At 61.9% G+C, this 25,627-nt stretch overlaps 3 protein-coding genes across 4 annotated transcripts in view; 2 read left to right on the top strand and 1 right to left on the bottom strand.

The window, feature by feature from the left end:
• The window catches only part of CACNA2D2 (calcium voltage-gated channel auxiliary subunit alpha2delta 2), a 211,247-nt gene extending 191,457 nt beyond the window's left edge, over window positions 1–19,790 (top strand). Inside the window, exons 11-39 of one of the 2 annotated variants that reach the window (XM_053989276.1) lie at window positions 448–606; window positions 1,077–1,184; window positions 1,873–1,951; window positions 2,129–2,178; window positions 2,973–3,062; window positions 3,321–3,389; window positions 3,821–3,895; window positions 4,374–4,448; window positions 4,622–4,693; window positions 4,997–5,068; window positions 5,228–5,289; window positions 7,460–7,536; window positions 8,739–8,759; window positions 11,027–11,087; window positions 13,423–13,520; window positions 13,726–13,816; window positions 13,947–14,009; window positions 14,113–14,216; window positions 14,302–14,400; window positions 14,502–14,596; window positions 14,832–14,879; window positions 15,262–15,333; window positions 15,482–15,634; window positions 15,752–15,804; window positions 15,910–15,965; window positions 16,052–16,175; window positions 16,737–16,846; window positions 17,050–17,138; window positions 17,761–19,790. In XM_053989276.1, coding sequence (XP_053845251.1) covers window positions 448–606; window positions 1,077–1,184; window positions 1,873–1,951; window positions 2,129–2,178; window positions 2,973–3,062; window positions 3,321–3,389; window positions 3,821–3,895; window positions 4,374–4,448; window positions 4,622–4,693; window positions 4,997–5,068; window positions 5,228–5,289; window positions 7,460–7,536; window positions 8,739–8,759; window positions 11,027–11,087; window positions 13,423–13,520; window positions 13,726–13,816; window positions 13,947–14,009; window positions 14,113–14,216; window positions 14,302–14,400; window positions 14,502–14,596; window positions 14,832–14,879; window positions 15,262–15,333; window positions 15,482–15,634; window positions 15,752–15,804; window positions 15,910–15,965; window positions 16,052–16,175; window positions 16,737–16,846; window positions 17,050–17,138; window positions 17,761–17,889 — 2,454 coding nt within the window. In that variant the 3' untranslated portion in view covers window positions 17,890–19,790. The remainder of the gene's footprint in view (window positions 1–447; window positions 607–1,076; window positions 1,185–1,872; window positions 1,952–2,128; window positions 2,179–2,972; window positions 3,063–3,320; window positions 3,390–3,820; window positions 3,896–4,373; window positions 4,449–4,621; window positions 4,694–4,996; window positions 5,069–5,227; window positions 5,290–7,459; window positions 7,537–8,738; window positions 8,760–11,026; window positions 11,088–13,422; window positions 13,521–13,725; window positions 13,817–13,946; window positions 14,010–14,112; window positions 14,217–14,301; window positions 14,401–14,501; window positions 14,597–14,831; window positions 14,880–15,261; window positions 15,334–15,481; window positions 15,635–15,751; window positions 15,805–15,909; window positions 15,966–16,051; window positions 16,176–16,736; window positions 16,847–17,049; window positions 17,139–17,760) is intronic. The other variant, XM_053989277.1, reaches the window with a different exon arrangement.
• An 827-nt stretch (window positions 19,791–20,617) lies between these two features.
• Window positions 20,618–23,444, top strand: TMEM115 (transmembrane protein 115). The gene is made up of 2 exons (XM_053989603.1): window positions 20,618–21,548; window positions 22,259–23,444. The coding sequence occupies exons 1-2, from the start codon at window positions 20,695–20,697 to the stop codon at window positions 22,461–22,463; spliced, it is 1,059 nt and encodes a 352-aa protein (XP_053845578.1). The 5' UTR covers window positions 20,618–20,694; the 3' UTR covers window positions 22,464–23,444.
• A 181-nt stretch (window positions 23,445–23,625) lies between these two features.
• Window positions 23,626–25,554, bottom strand: LOC128814050 (transmembrane reductase CYB561D2). The gene is made up of 3 exons (XM_053989604.1): window positions 25,386–25,554; window positions 25,252–25,289; window positions 23,626–25,036 (listed from the first exon to the last, which is right to left on the bottom strand). Exons 1-3 carry the CDS (start codon window positions 25,510–25,512, stop codon window positions 24,533–24,535), a joined length of 669 nt encoding a protein of 222 aa, XP_053845579.1. The 5' UTR covers window positions 25,513–25,554; the 3' UTR covers window positions 23,626–24,532.
• Window positions 25,555–25,627: the final 73 nt, after the last annotated feature.

The following is a 25,627-nucleotide window of genomic DNA, read 5'->3' as shown; positions in this document are numbered from 1 at the left end:
CCATGCCACCACATCTGCGCGTGGCTGGCTGCCCCTCCCCTGTCTGGCCACCAGCACGCCGGCTCTAATTAACGTGTCTGGCCCGGCTCTGTTAGCTGGATCGCCGCTCCGCTAATGAATGGGCCCCTTTGCCGGCAAATGAAGCCGTAAGTGAGGGGCAGCACCTGCTCCCGATGACGGCACAGAGCAGCGCAGCACGGCCGCTCGCACACGCTGCGGCTCCTGCAGAAGTGAGGGCGCGGGCGAGCCCTGCGCTGCCAGCACCTCCACCGCAGCTCAGTGCTGCATTTGTCCCAAGCCAAACTTCAGCCTCAGCTCTCCCTGGGATGTGGGACACGTCTGGGTCACCTGCTGCCCGTGAGAGCTGGGTGTCATGAGTGCCTTGTGCCTGCTGGTGTCTGCCCTGTCCCCTTTCTGTGACCCACTCCCCTCCATTTCACCTCCCAGTTCAACGAAAAGGCAAAGCCGGTGTCGTGCTTCAAGCACCTGGTGCAGGCCAACATCCGGAACAAGAAGGTGTTCAAGGAGGACGTGCAGGGCATGGTGGCCAAGGGCACAACAGACTACAAGGCTGGCTTTGAGTATGCCTTCGACCAGCTGCAGAACGTGAGCTGGGGGCTGGGCTGGGGGACAGGGTACACCTGTGGGTGCTGGGGACAGTGGCACAGCTCCGAGTGCCTGGCTGCCACCCTGTGCTGAGGGCTCCTTGTGTTCCTTCTCGATGCTGGGAGAGACATCCCACCTCCAGGCAGGCTGTAGCCAAGGTTTTGCTGGTGCTGCTCCCTCCTGGGTTATTAAAAGTTAGCAGGGCAGGGTGGAGGGGCCAGACCCAACCAGACACCGTGCCAGAGGCAAAATAAAGATGAATGGTGCTATTAGGTGCCGAGTGGCATTAGCCACAACATCATTCCCCAGCTGGCAGTGTCCCTCCTGCCCATTCAGCCTGGTCACCCTCGCCCCAGAGAAATGGGCTGGGAAGAGAGGTGGGTTGGGGACAGCCCTCCTGGCCACATCCAGCCCAGTGCCCAGCACTGCTGGCCCCAGGTGTGGCCTCAGGTGCTGTGTCTGCCCCACAGTCCAACATCACACGTGCCAACTGCAACAAGATGATCATGATGTTCACGGACGGCGGTGAGGACCGAGTGCAGGACGTCTTTGAGAAGTACAACTGGCCCAATAAGACGGTGAGAGGCTGTGGGTCTGTGTGCTGGGCTGGGGCTGCTCACCACAGAGGGAGATGGCTGCTCCAGCTCAGTTGCTGGCTTCTGCTCCATTTGCCTCCTCGCCATCCTCCCTCCCCAACAGCCTGCTCCTGCATGGAGCCACTGCCCTGCTAAAGGGTTTGTAGCTGGCTCCCACCTCCCTGTGAAGGAGGCGTGGGACCAGGCACACTGTGGGATGCTGGGGAGGGAAGGGGGCTGGTGGGCTCCCTGAATGCTGGCCCTGAGGGGAGCACACCCTGAGCATGGGAACAGGGCTGCTAGCAGGCAGAGGAACCAGCAGGAAGGTCCCAATTGCTGCTGAGTACCTGGAAACCTGTGGGGTGGGGGATTCTGGTCCCTGTATCACCCTCAGAGAACACAAACCCCTCTGGGAGCAGTGATGCCCCAGAGCAAGGACCACTGAGGTAGGAGACTTGCACCAACCACCTGCTGGAGGGCAGCACTGGCTGGGGCCAGACAAGGAGACAGGGACTCCCTTGCTGCCAGCACAGCCAGCACTTGCAGGAGTGTTCTGCCCACTTGCACTCACTCTGTGGGCCGTGGCAGGCAATGCCCCGCTGTCCCTGGGGAGGTTGTCATTGGCTAGGAGCACCAGGTGTGGAAAAGAGGGGTGCCCAGTGGATGGCCCTCAGTGCTCGCTCTGCCACAGGTGCGGGTCTTCACCTTCTCTGTGGGGCAGCACAACTACGACGTGACCCCGCTGCAGTGGATGGCCTGTGCCAACAAAGGTGAGCGGGGCTGGCACCCAGCGGGCACGGGGGCTGCAGGGTGCTGGGCTCACCCCTCGGCTCCAGTGTGTGCCACTACCAGCAAAGCCCTGGCTGCAGCTCTGGAGGGAGGGGCAGCAGGGCAGCCAGACTGCTGGACAGCTGCATCTTCAGCTGCCTTTCTCTTTCTTTTCCAAGGTTACTACTTCGAAATCCCCTCCATCGGCGCCATCCGCATTAACACGCAGGTACAGCCGGGAGCCAGGCTGGCAGAGCTCTCGTGGGCTGCCCTGCCTGGGGGGAGTTCAGGCAGCCCCAGCCCCCACTGGGGAGAGCCCACGGGCTGGCAGTGAGTGTGGCAGCAAGCTGGGGACCCGAGCTGAGCCCTCAGCCTGGCCCTGCGCCATTTAGTAATTCATCTTCTGCAGCTCCCCACGGACCTGCTGCCTTTTGAGTGACTAATTATGAAACATCAGGCGTTAATCAGCACAAAGCAGAGCTGGTCCTGTCTGCCCCACACCTCCTCTCACTGCCTCTCTTCTGCCCCTTTTCTTTATGAGATGTGCACGAGGTGCCCTGAGGGCAGGTGATGAGGGCAGGGCGGGGCTGGCACTGTGGCACAGGGGATGCCTCCCCGCCCAGAGATCTTCCTTGGCAAGGTGAGACAGGAAAAGGGAAACCTGCCCCAGGAGAAGATGGCAGCCAGGGAGACAGTAGTGACATGGTCCAGGCATGATGGAGCAATCCCAGCCCCGGGAATGGTTGGGGGCTGGGGGGCTCTGGCTGGTGCTGCCTGGGGAGCCCCTGCCCTGCCTGTGCATGGCCAATGGTGAGCAGCACCTTGTTTGCATCTTAATGGGCCTGTGGGGGTCCCAGCTGGAGCCAGTACCCCCAGGTTTGGTGGCTGCCAAGCCCCCTGCCCTAGCTCAGCCTCACCCCATTAATATTCCTGGGTGTACTTAGGGACAAGGGTGTTGTTGGGCTGAAGCAAGGAGACATCTAGTTCCCACATCATCCTTTCCCATGTCCTGTGTCCCTGCAGGAGTACCTGGATGTGCTGGGCAGACCCATGGTTCTGGCTGGGAACCGAGCCAAGCAGGTCCAGTGGACCAACGTCTACCAGGATGCCCTGGTAAGGACCCCCCAGCCCTGGGGTGGAGAGAGGGGCATGTGGGTGGGGGCTCCAGCCCCAGGGCGCAGCTGGGGACACTGACCCTGGGGTCCCACAGAATTCCAGGGTGCAGGTGGATGGGGACACCGGCCCCAGGGTCCTGCACAGGACGTGCCCCATCTCCCTTGTCAGGGGGGTAACCCCCCTCTGCTGCCCACCCCCGGCCCTGGGTCCTGAGGCCAGTGAGGGGCCATGGGACATCATTCTGTGCTTGTGCAGGGGCTGGGCCTGGTGGTGACAGGAACGCTGCCAGTGTTCAACCTGACGGAGGACAGCAGTGACAGGAAGGTAGGAGACTCTGCTGCCCCTGCCCTGGCTGCACTGGTAGCCCTGGTGTGGGACCACTGTGGGGTGGGGAAGGTGCCCTGGTGATATGTGCGTGGCTGCAGGGGACACTGGCATCCCTGGGGTGCTGCCTGCTCTGCAGCACCTCCCTGCAGTGACACCAGGGGTGACTGCCATCCCCAGGACCCAAAATTACCTTAGCTCTCACAGTTCAACTGGGACAACTGACAGCTGCGAGTCCCTGGGGGGTGCAGTGTCCCATGGGGGCTCCTGGGGGGCTGGTACATCCCACCCTGTGCCCCTGCAGTATCCAAAGCTGACCCACACATCCCCAGAAGGAGAAGAGGTCCACCCTGCTGTTTCCCTGTCCCCGGGCTGGTGGTGACAGGTGACAGCCCTGGTCCCTCCCACCTCCATCCTGCATTTCCTTCCAGAACCAGCTCATCCTGGGCGTGATGGGGATCGATGTGGCTCTCAATGACATCAAGAGGCTGACGCCGCGTTACAACGTGCGTGGGGGCCCCTTCCCGTCTGTCCCTGCCCTGAACTGCCTGATCCTGGTGTGGAATCCCTCTGATGGGAGCCCCAGGCTGTGCCCCAGCACTCCAGAGCACCTCCAGCAGCACTGGCACCTAGCAGGAGCCATAGGTGCAGGCCGGGACTGGGAAAGGCAGGAGAGCAGGGGTCAAAGCTGCATGATGCTCTGGGACCCAGTGCAGTGCCAAAACCCGTGTAGGGTCAGCAGGGAATAAACCTTACAGGCCTGGGGAAAGGAGCAGTGGGGAAAAAATCCAGAGGCAAACTCTCAGCCCACGAGTGGCAGATTGCATTGTCCTGAGAATAGAAATGAATGGATAGAATGGGCTGAGCCCTGGGGGTGACGTGGGGCAAGCTCTGCCTGCAGAGGTGAGGGTGATCACACCAGCACAGTGTGTCATGCCACAGAGCCACCTGGTCAGCCTCACCCCTCCTCCTGTCCTCCTGCAGCTGGGGGCCAATGGCTACGTCTTCGCCATCGACCTGAACGGCTACGTCCTGCTGCACCCCAACCTGCAGCCCCAGGTGAGGAGGGGCCCAAAGGGGCAGCAGCCACGGGGATTAGCCAGGCCCTGAGGGACACATGGCTTTCCAGGGTCCTTAGGACTTCATTGTGGGGTTTGTGATGAGTTAGTCTGGACTCAGCAGTGGCTGCAGGGGCCCTGAGCCCTTCCCTGGCTCTCCCTTTCTTCCTGCAGATCATCAATTTCCGTGAGCCAGTGACGCTGGACTTCCTGGATGCTGAGCTGGAGGATGAAAACAAGGAGGAGGTGAGCAGACCAGGGGCAGCTTCTGGGGCACAGGCTGGCCCCCTCATCTGCAGTTACAAAGGGCACTCAGCCCCTCCAACCTGCCCTGCAGAGAGTCTCGTGCTCAGGGCCCTGGCACAGCTCTCATGGAGCCACAGTGGGGACAGGAGCTGGGTCACTGTCCCCTGGGTGCTAGCACAATGAACCTCGCTGGGCTGCTCACGCTGCACCCCGTGGGTGCCCAGTGCCACCCCACTGGGATGGGTGCCCACAGGTGCATGGCCGGGCTCTGTGGCCCTCAGTTGCCTCCTCTGTGTCCCACAGATCCGGAGAAGCATGATTGATGGGAATGATGGGCAGAGGTTCATCAAGACCCTCATCAAGTCCCTGGACGAGGTAACACTGCAGGGGAAGGGGGTCACAGCTGGAGCTGTCACTGTGCTGAGCACCCAGAACCAGCAGTGGGGATGAGGGGCTGGGAGCCAGGGCCCTGTGGCACTGTGCCAGCAGAGTCCTGGCAGTGCCCAGGCCTGACTGGTTCCCTCTGACCCACAGCAATACATCGACGAGGTGTTCCGGACCTACACGTGGGCTCCCATCAAAAGCACCAACTACAGGTGAGTGTTGACGCTGTCGAGCAGGACGGGAACAGAGAACTCCAGATCAGAAGGCCAAGAAAATGAGCTCTCCCCTTATTTCAAATGTACCACTCTATATATAGAGAACATTGTGCGGACTAATTTCACTGGTCTTAGAGTAAAAACATGTGTCACCATTGGTGTGCAGTGAATGACACACAATAGCAGGACATATCTATAAACAGTGTGAATAACAGGATAGATTAGACAATTATTTACATTCTTTCCCAACTGTTTCCCAGGCTCTTGCCTGGTTAGAAAACCTTTCTCTTTCTCTCTGACTGAGCTGAGAATATCCACAGAGTGTCACAGCCAGTGCACCCAGACTGCCCTGCTCTGGGGCTGGGCCCACACCAGCACAGGCCTGGGGACTTGTGCCTGCACTCCCAAAGTCCCCAAGGCCACCAGAGATGTGTCCCATGGGCTGTGAGGTTGCATATGCACTACCATATTATTGCACACAGGCAGTGATGTGCTGGAGGGCACTCCTGAAAGGGCTGCCTGCCAGTGTTAGGCACTGTAGAGCTTGGACACAGTCCCCAGGACTCCAGACAGGCTGCAGGGCTGGTGTGCAAGGGGCCAGACAAGTGACACCCCTGCCACCCCCTGTCTGCCCAGCCAGGGGCTCATGCAGGTCCCTGCCTGCTCCTAGGGTGGGTGACAGTGATGTGTGCCCACCCTGCAGCACAGGCAGTGTCTTTAGAGCCAGAGGAGAGCAGAGTTCTGCATTTTATCACCCAGTTTGGACCAGCAGATGTGCAAGAAAGACCCTGACATTGTCATTTCTCATCTCACACTGCCTTCATCCTGGGAGAAGCCATGTGAGCCCAGTGTGCCCTCCTCCTCCTCACCACCCAGCTCAGGAGGGGCTGGCAAGGGTCACAGCCACGAGCCAGCACTGCCAGGTGTCCCCAGTGCAGTCCCAGTCATGTCCCCCATGATGTTACCCCTTTGGAGCCAAGCAGCACTGGTGAGGAGAGGACAATGACACAGGGTGACACATCTGTAGGATGAAAGCCCCACACTCCCATGGCTCTGCTCTGCAGCAGGGATACTTCATGGGTTTCCCTGGGATGCCATCAGCACAGGGTGCCACCAACACTGAACAGAAAAAGCCACCACCCTCTTCCTGACACCTGTGGTTTGGGGTGCCAGCAGCTCTGCTGTGCTGGCTGCAATGCCCAGACTGTGCCCACGCTGCCAGGGTTATCTGAAGGGGTGCTTTAGGGAGGAAACCTAGATCCCAGTGGCTCTGGTGCAGGAGAGTCAGGAATGTGGTCCTTGCTCACTTATTCCTGACAACACCTGGCACAAACACTGTCACCAAAGGCCAGTGGCCACTGCAGCTGGCACCAAAGAGTCCAGTTCCCTCTGGCAGTGTGTCCTGTGGGTTAAGCAGCCCCAGCACCACCTCCTGCTATCTCCTTTCCCACCCTGTCCCACACCCTGCATGCCAGATTCCTGGCTGGAGGATCACTCTCCTTCCTGACTTATCTGGCTTCTGCTGCCTGTATAATGGTTGTCATTGGTTTCTGCAGCCTGGGAAGGCTTTGTCCCTTCTTTCATGGGCTGTGTCACTTCCTGCCTTCCTCCCTCACAGGGATGTCATGTTCCTCTTCCACATGCATCTCCCTTGGTTCCTGGGCTGGCACATCCTGCCCATCTCAGCCCTGGCTAGGCAGATGTGCCAGCTTCTGTGCCCATGTGTGCCCCCAGCACAACCCTGGGTGCTCTGGGCATGACCCTTCATACCCCAAGATGACCCTGGGTGCTCTGGGGATGACCCTGGATACCCCAGGATGACCCTGGGTGCTCTGGGCATGACCCTGGATACCCCAGGATGACCCTGGGTGCTCTGGGCATGACCCTGGATACCCCAGGATGACCCTGGGTGCTCTGGGGATGACCCTGGATACCCCAGGATGACCCTGGGTGCTCTGGGGATGACTCTGGATGCCTCAGGACAGTGCTGGCTGCAGTTCCTGGAGAGAGGGATGCAGCAGGCTGTGCAGGAGGGCAGTGGGGCTGCTGCCTGCCCTCGCCTGGGTCAAGCTGCTGCCAGCAGGTGCCAGGCAGGCACTGGGAGCTGGCCAAGGATTCTGGGTGGGTGTAAAGCCTTACACCAGGTGTCTGCTCTCCCTCTCCACAGCCTGGGGCTGGTTCTGCCTCCCTACAGTACCTACTACATCCAGGCCAACCTCAGCGACCAGATCCTGCAAGTGAAGTGTAAGTAGCCCCTGGCTCTCCCTGCTGCCCTCTCACACTCCCCCTCACCCCACACCAGCCCGTGGCTGTCGGGGGGAGAAACACAAACCAAAGACTTGGGAAAGGTCATAGGGATCACTGTGAGAGGCAAAATAAAGAGAAAAACTAAAGCTGAGTCGAGGTGAGCGCACAGAGGGAAAGCGAGCTGCCTGCCTGGGGTGCCCCGGGGGGCCGGGGTTTGGTCCTCGTGCTTTGCACCCCAAAAGCCCAGCCCGGGGCTGCAGGCAGGCGCTGCTGGCACAGGCAGGGAGGTGCTGCCTGTTCGCCTCCCGGGGACGAGGGATGGCGCTGTGGCAGCCAGATAATTTGTGAGCCTGGGGAAGTTTGCATGGATCTCTTTAATTTCCTTTGGTTTATTACAATACTTTGGTTTCAGTTTAAGCCATTTATTCTTTTTATGAGTTTGGTTTCGGTTGGTTTCGATTTTTGTTTGGAATTAATCTGTGTACGTGTGTGTTAGCCTGGCCCCCCTTTCTCTCTCTTTCTCTTTCCCCTGACCCCCAAGCCTTTTCCCCACCTCAGGTCCACGCTGCTCCCAGGGACCCTCTCCCCCATGGGAGAACTGGACCCTTCCCCTCTCCCCTTCGGTTCCCCCCGTTTCTCCCCCTCGGCCGCCCCGGTGGCCCGACCCCAGCCCCGCTCCAGATCCAGCCCCTGCCACCCCCTCCATCCATGGGCAGGAGCCCTGTGTCCCTGTGGGGACAAGGCCAGGCTGTCCCCATCCCCGGGAGGGGGGACCCCCCCCGTCCTCCCCAGCTCTGCCCACCGTGCCGTGCATGCCCCCCGACTCAGTGAGGACATTTTGATATCAAGACTGTTGCAACTGTTTGCTACTGATTCTCATTTTCCTTTGGAGTATTGAATATATATCTATATATTTCTCTAGTTATATCTTTGCATTTTTTTTTGTTCTTATTTCACCGTGGCCTTTTCTTTTCCTTTTGTTACTGGGTTTTTCTTATGTTTTCTTTTCTTCATGTCGTTTTTTGCAAGAGGTTTCCTTTTGGTATGATTATAGTACACAATATTTTTATTCAAACGTCGATTGAATAAAATATTGTTTGTGCCCCCCTTCCCCCTTTCCACCCAACCCCTTTTTTTTTTTGTTTGTTGTTTTTTGTTTGTTGTTTTTCTTGCTTTCTCTCTATGGTGGATTCACACAGTACCAAACATCAAAATGAAGGGCAAGTATTTTCAGTCTCAGACCACTCACCTTCACCACCCCGTCCCCTGCCCCGTGTCCAGTCCCCCCCAGCCCCCTGCTTGCCCATCTCCCTGCCCGTTTGCCACGCCGAACCTGCAAACCGCCACCAACTCGCCCTTCCTCCCTTCTCCTTCTCCTCTTCCTCTCCTCCAGTTCCCCCTTTATTTGAAAGCAACATGTCTTGTTCTGTTCATGAGAGCTTTGTCACGAAAATCCCCACTCCCTCCCTCCCTGTGCATCACTCCCAAACCTGGTTCGATATGGTTCAAGAGCCGATCTTGTATGAAACTGCCGTTTTCGATCCACCAGGATTTTGTAGCTAGTTGGATGCCCTGCTCTTCCTCTCCAACGCTGCCCCTTCTTGCTCCTCTTCTCCTGCTCGTCTCCTCCAACTCCTTCTCCCCTTCTCCTGGCTCCTTTGCTTCCTTCTCCCCAAGACAACTCAACCTGAAAGGGATAGGGCTGTGCAGGGAGTGGGGGGCTGTGGGGTGGGTGCCCAAAGGTGGCAGGGATGGAGGACAGGTGGGGGGGCCCAATCCACCACTGCCATCAGCCTCTGGGACAGGCTTTTTGGGGAAAGCCTACAAGCAGGAACCCTCTGCAGAGATGGGATGGGACCACCTGGGGCAGTGCCTCCCAGCTGCACAGGTGACTGCGAGCCTGGCCCCAGGGGCACGCGGGATGGCTGAGCCCAGGGGTGCCACACTGCCTGCCCCCACAGCTGCTCGGTGGCCATCCCCCCTGCCATGGGGACCAGCATGGCATGGTACAGTGTCCTGGTGCCATCTGTGCCCCTGGGAGCAGCCAAGTTTGAGCCCAAAGTCCCACCAAGGCAGGCTGAGATGCCAGCCGGTCTCCCCCTGCAGTGGAGCAGGACATCACTCATGGGACACAGGATTAGGCCCACATTCCCTCAATGCCAGAGGAGCCTCCTGACCCACAGCTGCCACACAGCCCCACAGCGAGCCAGGGGACACCTGGCACACACGGTCCCCACGGGACCCGCCACCACTCTCCATCCCACACAGCCCCCAGCACACGGCACCCACCAGCAGCCTGCCCGGCAGCACCCCCTCCCTGGCACAGGCAGGGAAACGGCTTGTGGGGGGGCACTGCAGCACAGGAGGGGCCACGGGGGACAGGGCCAGGCGGGCAGGACAGTGGGGAGGTGGCAGTGTCACCCTCAGCCCTGTTCAATCAGCCTTGAGTTGCCTCCTCCCAGCGCCCCTGTGATGGCAATGCTGATGGACCAAGTACGAGTGTTTGTACTCCTCCTCCTCCTCCTCTTCTTCCTCTCATCGGCTTGTACCCAGCCCCTGCCTCCAGCCCTCAGAGAGCAACAGTCCAACCTCTGGCTGTGCCGTGCAATGCACCAGGAGCTGACGGGAGGGCAAGGGGGTGGCGGTGCCCATCGTGGGGGAGACGTAGTCCCAGGGGTGTCCCATAGCACCCCTCCATGCGCCCCCTAACGCAGCTCGCCCCTGCGAGCTGAGCCCTGCATCCTCTGTCTCTTCTGCTGGGGCATTCCCAGAGACACCCCAAAGCTACTGGGCTGCATCAGCCTGTTAAAGCAGAGCGTGCTGGCGGGCGAGCGCGGATCCCCGTCCCCACTGGGGTGCCACCACCCCGGGGAGGGAGGGGGCACCGGTGCCCGGCAGCAGAGCCCGGCAGCGCATTGCACGGCCCTGCAGCAGGGCGGGAGCCTCTGGTTGGACTGTCCTCGGCAAGGTTCCCCTCTGGCCATGTTGATGCCTGAAAACTCCCTTTATTTTTTTCTCCCGACAACCGAGTGTTCTGGTGATCCTCCTCCGGCCAGGAGCGCAGCATGTGGTTCCCTGCCCTCGCCCACCACCCCTCCCCCGAGAGAGAGACGTCCCCCCGCCCTCCCGAACATGCATATATATATATATACATGTGCGCACATATATATATGTGTGTGTGTCTGTGTGTCCCTGCGTACCGGCCGCGCGTACGCACCCGCGCGCCTTCAGCCCGCGACCGAGCAAATTCGAGCCGAGATGGGCAAACCTCTCCTGATTTGGCTCTAACCTTCCTTCCCGTGCGGTGCCAGCAACAGCAGAACGGCCTTTTCCTTCCTCTCTTGTTACCAAGAGCAGCAAATGCCTTTTTTCTTTATTGTTTTACTTTGTTCCCTCCCCTCTCTCTCTCTCTGTCCGTCTCTCTCCCTCCTGGCCCCGGCGCCCCCGTCCCCGCTCCCCGCCGGATAACCTTCCCTTTCTGTTGCAGATTTTGAATACCTGCTGCCCAACAGCTTTGAGTCGGAGGGACATGTGTTCATTGCTCCCAGGTAGCTTTGCGTGTGCGCTTGCCGAGGTGTGCATCCGCCCCGGCCCCGCTGCCGACCCCACCATCGCCCCCATCCTCGCCTCATCGTGCCTTGTCCCCGCTCCCCGTGCCCTGTGGCTGTGTGTGTCGTGTGCCCGCTCGGCCGCGGGGCTGCCGCCGGGACCCCGGCCCCGCTGCGCCACCCGGTTGCATCCAGCACAGTATATATGCACCCGGTGCAGCCCGACCTCTGCGCGTGCATATATAGGTATAGTTTCTGAAAATCCCTGCCGAGCGAGGGGCCGCCGGCGGCATCATACAGTCGTGCTGGCTGCGGGGGTGGGGGGGAGGGAGAAGGAGGGGGAGGTTTCGGCCCAAATTTGGGATGCCCAGGGGGTTTGGGGACGTGAGGACAGCGTAGCGGCCCCTTGACGGACAGATATGTCCCCTCCCCTGGGCCATGCCGCCCAGTCTTGTCACCTAGCAGGGATGAGGGGCCATCCTTCAGTGGGCCCCATGGCTCTGCCAGCACTCCGCCCTTCCCGCTACTACAGAGCAATCTCTGGCCAGCCCTAATTAACATCACCAGCTAATCACCTGTCTGCTCATAGGTCGTTATAGCAGCTAGGCGTCCTGTTAGGGGATGTTTTGCCAGTGCAGCTTTTGGGGATTGCAGTGGGTTGAGGTCCAGCACGGCCACCTGCGGGTACCCCCCGTCCTCCCGGCCCAGAGCAGCAGCCACTCACACCAAGTCTGGGTGAACCAGCCCAGAAGGTACAGTCACTGTGCAGCGCTGGCTTTTGGGGAGCTTAGTCCCCAGGCCCTCTGCTGGGCAGTGGGGGTGAAGTCCAGGGCACATGGGAACCACAGCAGAGCGTGAATGAGAAACAGGAGCACTGTTACTGAAAATTGGCCCGTAAGCACACAGAGAGGATGGATAGGGAGGGGATGCCCGAGCCCAAGGCCCCAGGAGTGGGTCTGCACCCACGGTGCTGCTCAGGCTGCAGTGCTGGGCTCAGTGTCTGGTGTGGGGCTCTGCAGACGCTGCAGCTGGAGGGAACAGCGGCTGTGGAAGTCAGGGCGAGCCCTTCGGTATCCCCAGAGCGGCTCCATGAGCACCCTTGCTGCGGTGGGCGCTGCCCGGCGTGGGCAGGGGCAGGGGGGGGCCATGTGCCAGGGCGTGCCCGGCACCCAGGGCGACTGTATGATCTGCCGCCGGCGCTGCCGCGCCCACGGGCCTCCGGAAATTTTCAGAAACCGTATATCCCCCGTCCCCCGTGGGTGTGTGAGTACCTGTATCTGTGCGTGTCGGTGGAGATATTCAGGTGGCTGTTCCCCCCCGAACGGGTTGAGGGGCCGGGCCGAGCTGGGCAGGGTGCCTCACCTTTTTCAGCTGCCCTGTGGGCATGCTCCCTGCCACCCTTTGCTCCATTTGTCCTCCTAATGACAGAGTTTTTGGCAGAGTCAGGAGCTTGGCGGAGGGGTTGTGAGTAAGGGAGCCCTGAGCACCCTGGCACTGTTCACAGCCACACCGCTGAGGACAGGAGTCTCTTAGCACACCGGGCTGGCACTAACCTGTGCCACCCAGTCAGAGTCTTGTGGTGACCAACGGGTTACAGCTGTCCCTGGCATTGCTGGGGCTGGGACTCTGCGCTCAGGGTGTTCCAGACTGGAGCAGGGACATGGCACCCACCGTACTGCCTGTGCCAGGAGTGTCTCAGGGCCAGTGATGCCCATGGGCAAGCACCCATCTCCACCAGCTGGGGCTCAGCCAGCACCCATCCATCTGTGCAAAGGGCACAGGTAGGGCCTTGAGTGCCTGCCTGGTGCTGCCTGTGCAGCTGTGGAGAATCCCAAGGCAAATCCCTGTTGGCACCCACAATGGAGCCCCAATCCCTGGGTGCCACAGGGGCAGGGCAGGGTGGGCATAGCCCTACAGGTAAGTACAGTGTCAGAGGCACCCAGTCCCACCAGTAGCCCCAGCAGTGTGGGGAGAGATGGACTCGGTGTTGTACCATTCTGGGCAAACCAGGATCCATCAAACCTTGCCCTGGCAGAGGTGATGGCACCTCAGTGCCTGTGGCAGTGACAGACCCGGTGACTGGTGTGACGCTTCTCTGGTGGCACTGCAGGCAGCAGTACTGGGCACTGGGTACTGGGCAGTCTGCAGAGATGCCCACAGCCAGTTCCCCTGGCGGGGTGACACTCCCAGGAGAGGTGGCACGTCGCCACCACTGTGTCCCTGTCAAGCCTGGGTGCTGGCAGCATGGCCAGCGCCCACCCCGCCATCCCCGGGGGAGAACTGACCTTACCTTTTCCATCCCCACGAACGACAAACCTTGTCCCCCAAACCCCAGAGAGTATTGCAAAGACCTCGACTTGTCGGATAACAACACCGAATTCCTGGAAAACTTTATTGCCCTCATGGAAAAGGTGACCCCAGACTCCAAGCAGTGTGAGTAGCTGGGATGGCTGCTGGGGGGGGGGCTGCTGGGGGGTTGAGGGTGGATGGGAATTCAGGGGGAGATGGAGCAGGGGATAAACTGTGCTGGGGTTGGGATCCTGGGAGCTGCTGCAGAGTGGGTGCTGGGGCAGAGCAGGGGACATGGGTGGCCCTCATGATGTCAGCTCTCACCTCCTCCTCCTCTCCACCACTCAAGGTGACAACTTCCTCCTGCACAACCTCATCCTGGACACGGGTATCACACAGCAGCTGGTGGAGCAAGTCTGGAAGGACCAGGACCTCAACACGTAGGTGATGGGGAGATGGCCTGGGTGGGCAGCACTGTCTTGGGACAGATGAGGATTGGGATGGGCTGTGGAGGCAAGGACAGAGCAAAACCCCACTGATGGCTGGTGTACCTGGCCCCTCTCCTTGCAGGTACAGCCTCTTGGCTGTCTTCGCAGCCACCGACGGGGGCATCACCCGTGTCTTCCCTAACAAGTGAGTGTCTGCCCTGCTCAGTGACGTGTCTGCTCCTGCTGGGCCATCTCTGATGGGACCAGAGATGACAGTGACAATCATGGCTGTGGCTTCTTCCTGCCAGGGCCGCAGATGACTGGGAGGAGGAACCGGAGCCCTTCAACGCCAGCTTCTACCGGAGGAGCCTGGACAACAAGGGCTATATCTTCAAGCCACCCTACCGAGATGGTGGGTGCCAGCTCAGGGCAACAGCGTGTGACCCAGGATGCCACTGATTCCATGTGTCCCCTGATGTCACCCCTGCCTTTCACAGCTGGCTACCGGGGGCTGGACCTGGAGAACAACACCATTGGGATCCTGGTGAGCACCGCCGTGGAGCTCAGCATCGGGGGCAAGACTCTGAAGCCCGCAGGTAGGCAGGGAGCTGGGTGCCCTGGTGCCAGGCTGGGGGGTCCCTGCAACCCCTCCAGGCTACAGCTCACTCCCCACTCCCCTGTCTCCCCACTGCCCCAGTGGTGGGGGTGAAGCTGGACCTGGAGGCCTGGGCTGAAAAGTTCAAAGTGCTGGCGAGCAACCGGACAGACCGGGACCAGCTGGGCACCCGCCGGGTATGTCCTGGCACAGCCAGGGAACAGGGCTGGACACAGGGCAGGGAGGGAGCTCTGCTTGCTGGGGGGCACTGCTGGGACACGGTGCCTGTGGTTGCAATAGGCTTTTTCCTCAGGGTACCTGTCCCCAGCCTCTGGAGACACTACCCTGCATGTCCCGGTCTGGCTGGGAGGACAGCTCTGGGGGGATGACCATCCTGCTAACCTGTTCCTCTGCCCTGCTTTTGGTTGACAGTGTGACCCCTCAAGCAGCTGTGAGATGGACTGTGAGGCCAACAACAAGGTGGGTGGTGGGCAGAGGTAGGGGCAGCTGGTGGGGGTGTATGGAATGGCTGGGAGAGGTCCCTGTCCCCTGCTTACTCACCCTGTGCACCCACCCTGTGCCCTGCTGCTCCCCAAGCTTGGCCAGACCCAGCGCACCACACAGGGATGAAGGCCTGGGGGTTTCCCCATGGACCGTGCACCCCCTGAGAGGGCTGTTAAACCCCCAGGGTGGGTAGTGTCTCCTGTTCCCTGCACCCAGCATGGGTGCTCCTGGCACTGAGATGCTTCTGAGGCTTAGGGACACCATGCTGCCCCCCTGCCTGACAGCCTGCCACCCCCTCCGCTGGCCCTGCTTGCCCAGGGCATGGCCAGGGTTGGATGACATGGCCCTTCTTCCCCAGGACCTCATCTGTGTCCTCATCGACGATGGGGGCTTCCTGGTGCTCTCCAACCAGGAGGACCATTGGTACCAGGTGAGCGGTGCCCGTAGCTCTCCTGGGCGTGGATGCAGCGAGGAGCTGAACCCTTGAGCTCGTGTCTGTGACAGCCCCACTCGAGTCCCCTCCAGGGGAGTCCATGCCAAGGTGGCATGTGGGTGCAGATTCGGTGTCTCCATTTCAGGTGGGCAAGTTCTTCAGCGAAGTGGATGCCAACCTGATGTCTGCCCTCTACAACAACTCCTTCTACGCCCGCAAGGAGTCCTACGACTTCCAATCCGTCTGTGCCCCCGAGGCCCCCAGCAACACGGGCGCGGCGCCCCGCGGCGTCTTTGTGGTGAGCACCCGCAGGGATGGTGCATTCCAGCTGGTCTGGGAGCTCAGGGACCCATGAGTGTGTCCCCAGTGCCCCTCATGGGGACCTGCTGGCTCACTGCCCCCTCTTTACCCACAGCCCACTGTGGCCGATCTCCTGAGCCTCGCCTGGTGGACCTCGGCCGCAGCCTGGTGAGTCCTGCCATGTCCCCTCCCTGGGGCCATTCCCACTGGGGAGTGACACCGGCGTGTCCTTGGGGCAGGGACACCTGACGTGGCCACGCTTTGCTTCCCCAGGTCCCTATTCCAGCAGTTCCTGTACAGCCTCACCTACAGCAGCTGGTTCCAGACGGGTCAGTCCCTGGGGAGCTTTGAGCTGGGGGTGGGCAGGGGCTGGGGGGGTTGGTGGCCTTTGGCCCACAGCGCTGTGCTGGCACAGAGGAGGTGGTGGGGGACGGCATGGAGGCCAGGGAGACCAGCTGCATCATGAAGCAGACCCAGTATTACTTCAGCACCGTCAACGCCACCTACAACGCCATCATTGACTGCGGCAACTGCTCCAGGTGGGTCCATCCCCGCTGTCCCTCCCCTGGGCAGGGCTGGGGACACCCCCGAGGCTGCCTGTGCCAAGATCCCCGTGCAGCAGCCTGTGTGGGGACAGTAGGAGATGCTGTGCAGCATTTAGGGGGTCTGTGATACCCGGAGGGGGGACAGAGAGGAACAGTGGTGTCCCCATGGACATCACCTGTGGGTGATGGCGTCCCCAGGGATCCTCTGTGTGGAACCAAGCTCTGGAAGCCCATCAGGGCTGAGTCCCTGGCAGCCCCTCAGCATGGGGATGGGGAGGGAGGTGGAAATGAGGATGGGATGGAGGCCAGGGCAGGGAATGGGGATGGGGATCAGTCTGGGGACAAGGATGGGAATGCAGACAGGCATGAGGTTAGGGATAGGGATGAAGTTGGGGACAGGGCTGGGGAGGAGGACAGGGACAGTGATGCAATTGGGTCTGGGGAGATGCTGCTGGTTCAGCTTCCCCAGGGCCACACGCCAGCAGGGCTGGCACTGGTGGCTGGGGGGGATTGGGGCACAGGGTAAGAGGGGTCCCACTGCCTTCGTACCCCCAGGCTCTTCCATGCACAGAGACTGGCCAACACCAACCTGCTCTTCGTGGTGGCTGACAAGCCCCTCTGCAGCCAGTGTGAGTCTGTCAAGCTGCTGCAGGCAGAGGTAAGAGGTATCCTTTGATGTCTCAGCTGCATCCCACTGGAATGTGGTGGCAGCAAGGTGGGAGGACACGTGGGGTCTGTGGGACAGGCAGGGGGACAAGGACCTGTGGAGTTGTGGAGTTTGGAGGGAGCTGGCCCATGGCCAGAGGGGCTGGGGATGCCCTACGAGCCCCCACTGCCCTGCTCCTGGTGGTTTCCTTGACCTGCGAAGCCCCCCCGAGGGACCCCAACCAGTGTGAGCTGGTGGACAGGCCCCGCTACCGGAAAGGCCCCCACATCTGCTTCGACTACAATGCAACAGTACGTGGGGGGCAGGGGCAGCAGGAGGGGACCACAGCTGGGGCTGGCCCCTGGGAAGGGGTGGGGGCAGTGGGTGGGGGGGGCAGAGCCATGGGGGGTTCCCTGGGGGGTGCTCCACTGGGGGAAATTTGGGCAGTGGGTTCCCCCTGAGCAGGGGAATGGAGCCATGGGAGGGGGGTCCCAGGGGAGCCCTGAGGGGGAAGTGGAAAGGTGAGCGTCTCCCCTGGGGGGAGCAGAGCCATGGGGTGTGCCCCAAGGGGAACAGAGCCATGAGGGGATCCCCGGGAGTGCAGTGCTGCGGGGGGACCCCTCTGATGGGGGTTTGGAGCTCTGGGAGGATAGGGAGGAGGGGTCAGAGCCCTGGGGTATTCCCTGGGGAGATCACAGCTATGAGGGGTCCCTAGGAGAGCAGTGCCAAGGAGTGCCCTCCTGGGGGAAAGAGCAGAGCCACGGGGGTCCCGGGGAGAGCAGCACCGGGGTGGTCCCGGGGCTGTGCTGTAGGGCAGGAGGCTCTCAGGGCAGCAGGGAGGTGGCAGATGCCCCTGCCAGGGCAGTGGGTGCCCCTGGGGTGCCGAGGCACTGCTGGGGGTGCCCCACGGCCCCTCTCTCTTCACTCATTCAGGAAGATACCTCAGACTGCGGCCGAGGGGCTTCCTTCTCCCCCTCCCTGGGGGTCCTGCTCTCGCTGCAGCTGCTGCTCCTCTACTCCAGCACCAGCCGGCACCCACTGCCCCCGGCCGCCTGCCTTTAGCCCCCCGGCCGCCCCCGCCAGCTCTCTTTTCTTTCAACTTCCATCTCCATGCCCCTCCCCGGCCCGGTGGAGCGGGAGCGACGTCCCCTCCGCCGCCTCGGGGACCCCCGCGGTGCCGCCCCGCTCTCCCCACCGGCCGCAGCCAAAGAAGAGTCGGGGTGCGGGCAGGGGCTCCCCGGCAGAGCGGGCACCGGGACGGTGCCCCGGCGTCGCGCCCTCCCGGCCACTCGGACTTGGAAAAGTGGCGTCGGTGTCCTCCGCCCGCGACCCCCCCATCCACCTCGCCTATTTTTTTAGCCTGAAGATTTTAAAGCAGATCTTTCTACATCGAGTTTCCAACATTTTCATCTGGAGACCGGCGGGGTTTACTGTCAGCAGCGAGGACACATGGGAAAACAAACAGAAAAGAAAAAAAAAAAAAAAAAAAAAAAAAAAAAAAAAAAGGAAAAAAATGGGGGGGGGGAGGAAAAAAAAAAAAAAAGAAAGAAAGGACTTGACTGTGCGGGTCAGTATCATTTGTTCTGGCGGTACCGGCCCCAGGGCGTGTGGGGCAGCTGCAGCATCCCTGCGGGCTCATCCCTGCGGGCTGGGGCTGCGAGCGGGCAGGGACAGGGACAGGGACAGGGGCGGGGGGCAGTGGCCTTTGCCTGCGCCGGGGCACGATGGATCCCCGGCCCCAGCCGTCCTTGGGCACCGATACTGGGGTGAAAAGGTGGGGGGGGGAAATGTATTTTGTTTCTTTTCCGTTCTGCAGATCACTGTGAATCCTGCCCGCTCAGCCCTGTCCCCCACCTCCAGCCCTGCCCGGACCCCCTTGCCCTGCCAAAGACTCCGCACTGGCCGGGGACGCGCTGCCTGTCCCCTGGGGGCCATGCCCTGTGTCCCCGAGCGGGTCACGCCACACGCCACACGCTCGGGACGTGCCGCACGCCCTCGAGTGCCGAGCGGAGCGGGAGGTGCCGCGTGTCCCCAGAGGGGCCGTGCCAGGCGCCCGTGCCCGTCCCGCGGGCACCGCCGGGCGCTCACTGGGGGTGTTGTGCCCCCAGTCAATCCACCGGGTGCCAAGGAGGGGGGACGGCGTGGCTGCTCTGCCCTGGCACCCCACAGACCCCGCTGCACCCCACAAACCCAGCCAGGAGAGGTGCCGCGGGGCTGGAGGGGCCCCGAGCCGGGTGACAGCTGCGACACCCGGGTGCCACACCCGCCCCCCCCAGCGCTGCTCCCGGCAGTGCCGGGGGTCCCTGGGCAGCCCGGGGGACCCTCACCCCCCCGGGGCACCCCGCTCAGAGCCACCCCATCAACCGGGTCCAGGGGAGCCCCCTCGGCATGGCCACCCCGGGGGGGGCTGGGGAGGGCGCCAGGCGCTAATTAGTGCTGGGGTTAATTAATGGTCATTCTGCTTGTAGCTTTTTCAGTGTGTGTTTGGTTACTGTCTCTGGGAACCGTGTTTGAACAGATGGCTCTGTGTTACCGGGAGTGTGTGTACTTCTGTAGTCTAGTTAGGTGCTCTGCCAGAAAACCACCACTATACATACCTATAAATATATACATATATAGTCTATTTTAAGTTAAAAACCAATGAGACGAACGGGCGGCGTGGCCCCGGGCCCCTCGTCCCGCCGGGGTCACCTCCTGCCCTGTCCCCACCCGAAAGCTTCTCTCTGCTCATTCAAAGGCATTGGGTTTTTAATTGATTTTCTTTAATTTATTTTTAATTTCTTTGGGTTTCCTTTTTTTTTTTTTTTTGTACAGAAGAGTTGGAAAACTAAAAAAAAAAAAAAAAAAAAAAAACAACAAAAAGACAATTTGTAAGATATCGTGCGTGTGACTCCTTGTAAAATATTTTCAAATGGTTTATTACAGAGACTCAGTTATTAAATAATGTTCATATTTTCACTTCACAGGCGGTGGCTGCGTCATTGCCCGGGGCCGCGGGCACGGCTGGGGGGGCACAGCACGTTGGGGGGGCACAGGATATCGGGGGGCTCCTGCCAGCTGGGACACTGCCCTGACACTGCTGCACCGCGGCGGGACAGGGACACGGGACAGGCAGGGACACCGCAGAGCCGAGGGCTCACAGAGCCCGCCCGCTGCACAGGAGGGGCTGGGGCACAGCAGCGGCTCTGCCCCCCATCTTCCTGTGTCCCCGCAGGACTGTGTCCCTCCTCCCCCGCCCCACTCCATGCCCGTGTCCTCATGTCCCCCTCTTGCAGGGGGTCAATGTCCCCTAGTGCCCTCCGGGTCCAGCCCACCCGTGTCCATATCCGCATTTCCCGGGGTTTGTGTCCCCCATGTACGCACCCCCATGACTGTGTCCTTCATGCCCCATAAGTGTGCTCTGCCACCTCTCTCCCCCACGTCCCGCCGTGTCCCCCTGTGGCCGTGTCCCCCGCCACGTCCGTGTCGCTCGTTTGTCCCATGTCCTCCCGTTTCGGTGTCCTCCCATGTCCCTGCCTCTCCTCCCTGTCCGTCTTAGTCCGTGTGTCCCGTCCGTGTGTCCCGCGCCGCCCCGCGCTGCCAACGTGGCCGGACTACAAGTCCCGACGTGCCCCGCGGCACCCTGGCCCCGCCCCCGCGGCAGCCCCGCCCCGGCGCCCCCGTTCTGCGCATGCGCAGCGGCCCTGTTTGTCCGCGCCCGGCCTGGCCCAGCAGAGGGTCCGAGCGCGGCCTGACCCGAGGCGGCGGCGGAGGGAGAGACCGGGGCCGGGGCCGGCCGGGGGCTGCGCGGGGCCCGGCGCGGGGCGGCGGGCGGGTGGGGCCGGGCAGCCCCCGCGGGGCCGCCCCGTCCCGCCCGCGGGGCCGAAGATGCGGCGGTACCTGCCGGTGGCCCGGCAGCACTTCCTGGCGGCGCTGGCCGGCACCAGCGTGGTGGTGAAGTCGCTGAGCGCCGCCGCGGTGCTGCTGTACCTGCTCTCCTTCGGGCTGGACACGGCCTACGGGCTGGGGGTGACGCCCGGCTACCTCCTGCCCCCCAACTTCTGGGTGTGGACGCTGCTGACGCACGGGCTGGTGGAGGAGCGCGCCTGGGGGCTGGCGGCCAGCCTGGCCACGCTGGGGACGGCCGGGCGGCTGCTGGAGCCCCTCTGGGGCGCGCTGGAGCTCCTTGTCTTCTTCGCCGTGGTGAACATCTCCGTGGGGCTCCTGGCGGCCCTCGCCTACTTCCTCACCTATGTGGCCTCCTTCCACCTCCACTATCTGTTCGCCGTCCGCATCCACGGCGGCCTGGGCTTCCTCGGGGGGGTCTTGGTGGCCCTCAAGCAGACGATGGGGGACAGCACCGTACTGAAGGTGCCTCAGGTCAGAATGAAGGCTGTCCCCATGCTCCTGCTCCTTCTCCTGGCTCTGCTGCGGCTCGCTGCCCTCGTCGAGAGCAATGTACTGGCCTCGTACGGCTTCGGGCTCCTCTCCAGCTGGGTCTATCTCCGCTTCTACCAGCGGCACAGTAGAGGCCGCGGAGACATGAGCGACCACTTCGCCTTCGCCACTTTCTTCCCCGAGATCCTGCAGCCCGTGGTGGGGCTGGTGGCCAACCTGGTGCACAGCGTGCTGGTGAAGGTGCGCTTGTGCCGCAAGACCGTCAAGCGCTACGACGTGGGTGCCCCGTCCTCTATCACCATCAGCCTGCCGGGGACGGACCCCCAGGACGCCGAGAGGAGAAGGTACCCCCTGCCCTGCCCTGCCCTGCCCTGCCCTGCCCATAGGGGTCGTGTCTGGGGACAGCAAGGGATGGTTTAAAGTCCAGCCAAGGAGGTGGGGGGAGATTTAGGTGCAGGGGCTCAGGAGGAGCCTTCTCCATGTGGTCTACCACGGAGGTGATGAGGAGCATTTCAGGGAGCTGGTGGGACATTATCCTGCTCTTCCAGATGTGGAGCAGCAATGGAAAAGCAGGGGAGATTCTAGGAAAGGGGCAGACAAGGTTGGGGGTCCCTGCAGAAGAAAGGGGTACAGCCTGGGGGCGTGGCAGCCTTCCACCAATTCACCCTGGCCCAGGGGAGGGCAGTGAGTCAGCCCCACACCCCAGCCCTCCAGCACAGCCAGCACTGGCCTTCCTGACTTCTGGCAGGAGGGTTTGGACAGGGTGCTGGCACTCCCTTTTCCCTGCCCTGCTTTATGCCTTTATTCCCCGTTCCCAGAGCTGCCCTCGTGCTGACAGCCTCCAATTGCACCACGTAGCGTGAAAACTCCATGTGAGTAGTCTGGGAACCAGAGTGGATTTCTGTGGAGCAGTCCCAGGCTCTCCAGGTCTTCCCCAGCACTACTGAACCCACCCTTTCGTGGTGGGAAGAAGCCAGGGACTGATTTGCAGAGTGCCCCATGGGGCAGAGCCACTGAGCCGGGGTTAACCTGCCCACGTGCCCTTGTCCTGCAGGCAGCTGGCCCTGAAGGCTTTGAACGAGCGGCTGAAGCGCGTGGAGGACCAGTCAGCCTGGCCCAGCATGGAGGATGATGAGGAGGAGGCGGCAGCAGCAGCGAAGGCCGACAGCCCGCTGCTGCCCGAGCCCGGCACGGCCGGGAAGAGCCCTGGCCAGGAGTCCAACCTCATCAGCTTCCAGGACGCCCCGGCCCAGCTGTGACCGGCCCCCTTCCCGCCCTGTCTCCGTTGGAGAGCTGCTAATCCCCCTCGCGTCCCCCTGGAGCGGGGACTCCTCCCGCGGCACAGGCAGGGGATACCTCATTGCAACGCTTCGCTGCTGCTCGCGGCCAGCACCGGGCACCCGGGACAGTGACACTGCCACCGCCGTGAGGACAGGAATTCCTGGCGCCACTCCCTCAGACGGGGCAGGCCGTGGAGTCGGTGCAGGCAGTGGGAGCTGTTCTGGGAGAGGGACACGGGGCTGATCCCTGCCCCAAGCCGCTGTGCTGGCCCTCGAGGGATCAAAGTCAGCTTCTCCTCTGTGCCAGGGCTTGGCCAGAGCACTCAACACTTATTTTCTCCTTTCTGAAGGTAGTTTTGTCCCTAACTGAGGCAATGGGAAGGCTGGTGGGTTTCTCTTCCAAATGTCTTTCCCGTGGGGAGCCTCCCCCTGCCCCAGCAGGAGCTCACCAGGACTGGTGGGAAGTTTGTTGGGTAGGAGGGGACAGGACACTGGGCAGGAAGAGGCCACCCAGTCCTTCCTGGTGGTGCTCCAGCACCACCAGCTCCAGGCTTTGCATGGTGGGGATTCTCTCCTCCTTCCTGTCCTGCCCCCTCCCACTGCAAGGAGCTGCTGCCCTTGGCTGCTCCCCGGCTAATCCGTTTGCCAGATTACACTAGAAGCTGGAATTAATTTTACAGTGGGACTCTAGCTGCTTCCTCTGGCAGCAGGTTTTCTTTCCTGCAGGTAGAATGTGGGCTCCCCCTTTCTTTTCCCTCCCTCTTTGTTAATGGAGTTTTTTTCCTGGATGGAGAGGATGCTCCCTGCGACAGCCTCCACAGCTCCTGATCCAGTGGGCAATTCCCAGCCTGGGATGTGGATCAGCAGCGTCATGATTATTTTTTTAAAGGACCACACAAGAAGGTTTTGTCAAATGGGAAGAACACAGACATTTGGGTATCAATAAAGAGTTCTTTGAAAGCGCTGGCTCCTGCAGCAGAGCACGGGCAGGGTGGGGGATCCGGCCCAGAGCAGCCCCTGGGGGCTCTTGTCAGGAGGCTGGGGAGAGGGTTTCTTCCCAGGTGCTCACAGGCAGAGATGTCTGCCTGCACCCCAAAAGAAGTTCATCCCACCCAAGAAGTAAAGAGGGCTTGTTGCACTCTAGCTGCCTGAAATTTTTATTGAATAAAAGCTCTGGATACAGAGGAATTTTTCAGCCTGGGAGCCGCTCCCAGCTCTCCAGCCCTGCCGGGAGCAGGATGCGTGCTGGAAGGAAGGCTGTTGTGCCAGCATGGAGGTTTCTTCCTGCCTTCCCAAGGGTTCATCGCCCAGGTCTGTGCCTCCCCCTGTGCTCACGCTGTTCCCTATGACTTGCTGGCTGCACGTTCACAGCCCGGCTCAGTAATTTGCTCTGTAAACTGACCCCACCCCACCAGGCCGAGCCCAGCCCACGGAGGAGGGGTTTGTGCGTGGCAGTGGGTGTGCAGACCCAGGGCCTTGGGGCAGAGCTGCGCGTTCTGATCCCAGGGACTGCCCGTGCCATGGGGACACAAGTGCTGCTGTACCATCGCTCGGGTGCCACCACCCTGCCCCAGCCCTGCCAGGGCTGAAGCCACAACCGTGCCATGTGCTTTCCTGTCAAGCTGCTCCCGTGGCAGGAGAGGCAGCGTGGTGCCTGCTGCAGCCTCCCGGGAGAGAAGGGACTCCCTGCCCTCCTCACCAGGATGGCTCCTGTCCTGCCTGCTCCAAAGCAGCCCTGTGTGGGAAGGGAAAAGGAGCAGGAATCCTGAGTGAGCTCTCCATTTCCCAGCACTGAGCACCGAGCTGCCACAGGGACTGGCAGCTTCACCTGTGCCAGGTAACGTCCCCAGCGAGGCAGGGGTGAGGTGTCACACACATCTGGAGCGGCTGCTCCCCAGGGACAAGACACTACAGACAATCCAGGACTAACGAAAGACGAGTAGGTAGAAACCGAGTTCCAAGGAGACCCTGTGCAAGCAGGGGGGCTGCCAGCTCTCTCCGAGGGGAGACCCAGCTTGCTCTGGGAAGTTCAGGTCAGCACCAAGCCCTCAGTGCTGGCTCCGCTTGCGGTACAGGTACGCATTGCTCACCTGGTTCATGATAACCAGGCTGGTGACGAGGGGACACAGCATGGCGAGGTACCACGAGGCACCGGTCACCGTGGTGGTGAACCAGAGGGAGCACATGCCCAACATCAGGCTGGCACAGCCCAGCAGGTAGCCCACCAGCCCTGAGGTTGCGTGGTACAGCTTCAGCTTGGCCAGCGTCCAGTTCTTCATCAGCTTGGGGTAGAGCAGGAGCACGCCCCCGGCGCACTGCCCGCCAGTGTACAGCACGGCCAGCAGCCCCGTCAGCCCGTGCCAGGTGACAAAGTGGCCCTTGCCGTTCAGGTGCTTGTTGTAGGTAATGATTCCCAGCCCCAGGAGCGCGCAGAGCAGGGCGAGCAGCTGCAGGGCCCAGTGCGCCCGCACTCGGACTTTGCGGGAGAAGGAGCGCAGCAGCGAGGTCTCCGGGGAGAAGATGAGCAGCGCTTCCGTCATCAGGAACGAGAACTGGGGGGCAGAGGGCAGCGGCATTGGCAGCGGCATTGGCACCGGCCAAACGCCCCTGCGCCGCGGCTCCCGGGGCTCGGCACCCACCGCCCGGGGCTTGGCCTCCCATCACCCGGGGGCCCCCGGGGCTCGGCACCCACCACCCCGGGACTCCGCCGGCACGGCCCCTGCCTGCCCCACGGCAGCGGGGCGGTGACCGGGGCAGCGGCACTTACCGCGAGGGCCATGAGCAGCGGGTGCCAGGAGAAGAGACCTGGAAGGGAAGCGCAGGGTGAGCTGAGCTGAGCTGAGCTGAGCTGAGACATCCGGCCCTCCCCGCGCCCCGGGCCCCGGCCCCACCGGCACTCACTGGATCCGGGCCGCGCCAGCACGGCCACGGCGGCGGGGAATCCCAGCGCCACGAGGTGCGCGGCGGCGCCCGAGGCCACGCGCAGCGAGCGGTACAGGCGGGACTCGCTCTCAGCCGTCAGGGCCATGTTGGCCGGGCGGGCGGAACCGCCGCTGCCGACATGGCCGGGCCGCGGCGCGGGCTCCGATTGGCTGAGGCGGGCTGTCCGTCAGCACTAAGGCCCGCCCCGCCGCGCTGCGCCG

Source organism: Vidua macroura, chromosome 13 (genome assembly GCF_024509145.1).
Source record: "Vidua macroura isolate BioBank_ID:100142 chromosome 13, ASM2450914v1, whole genome shotgun sequence".
Classification (NCBI taxonomy): Eukaryota; Metazoa; Chordata; class Aves; order Passeriformes; family Viduidae; genus Vidua; species Vidua macroura.
The sequence above is the reverse complement of the archived record's forward strand: the minus strand, read 5'-3'. Positions and strand labels throughout refer to the sequence as shown.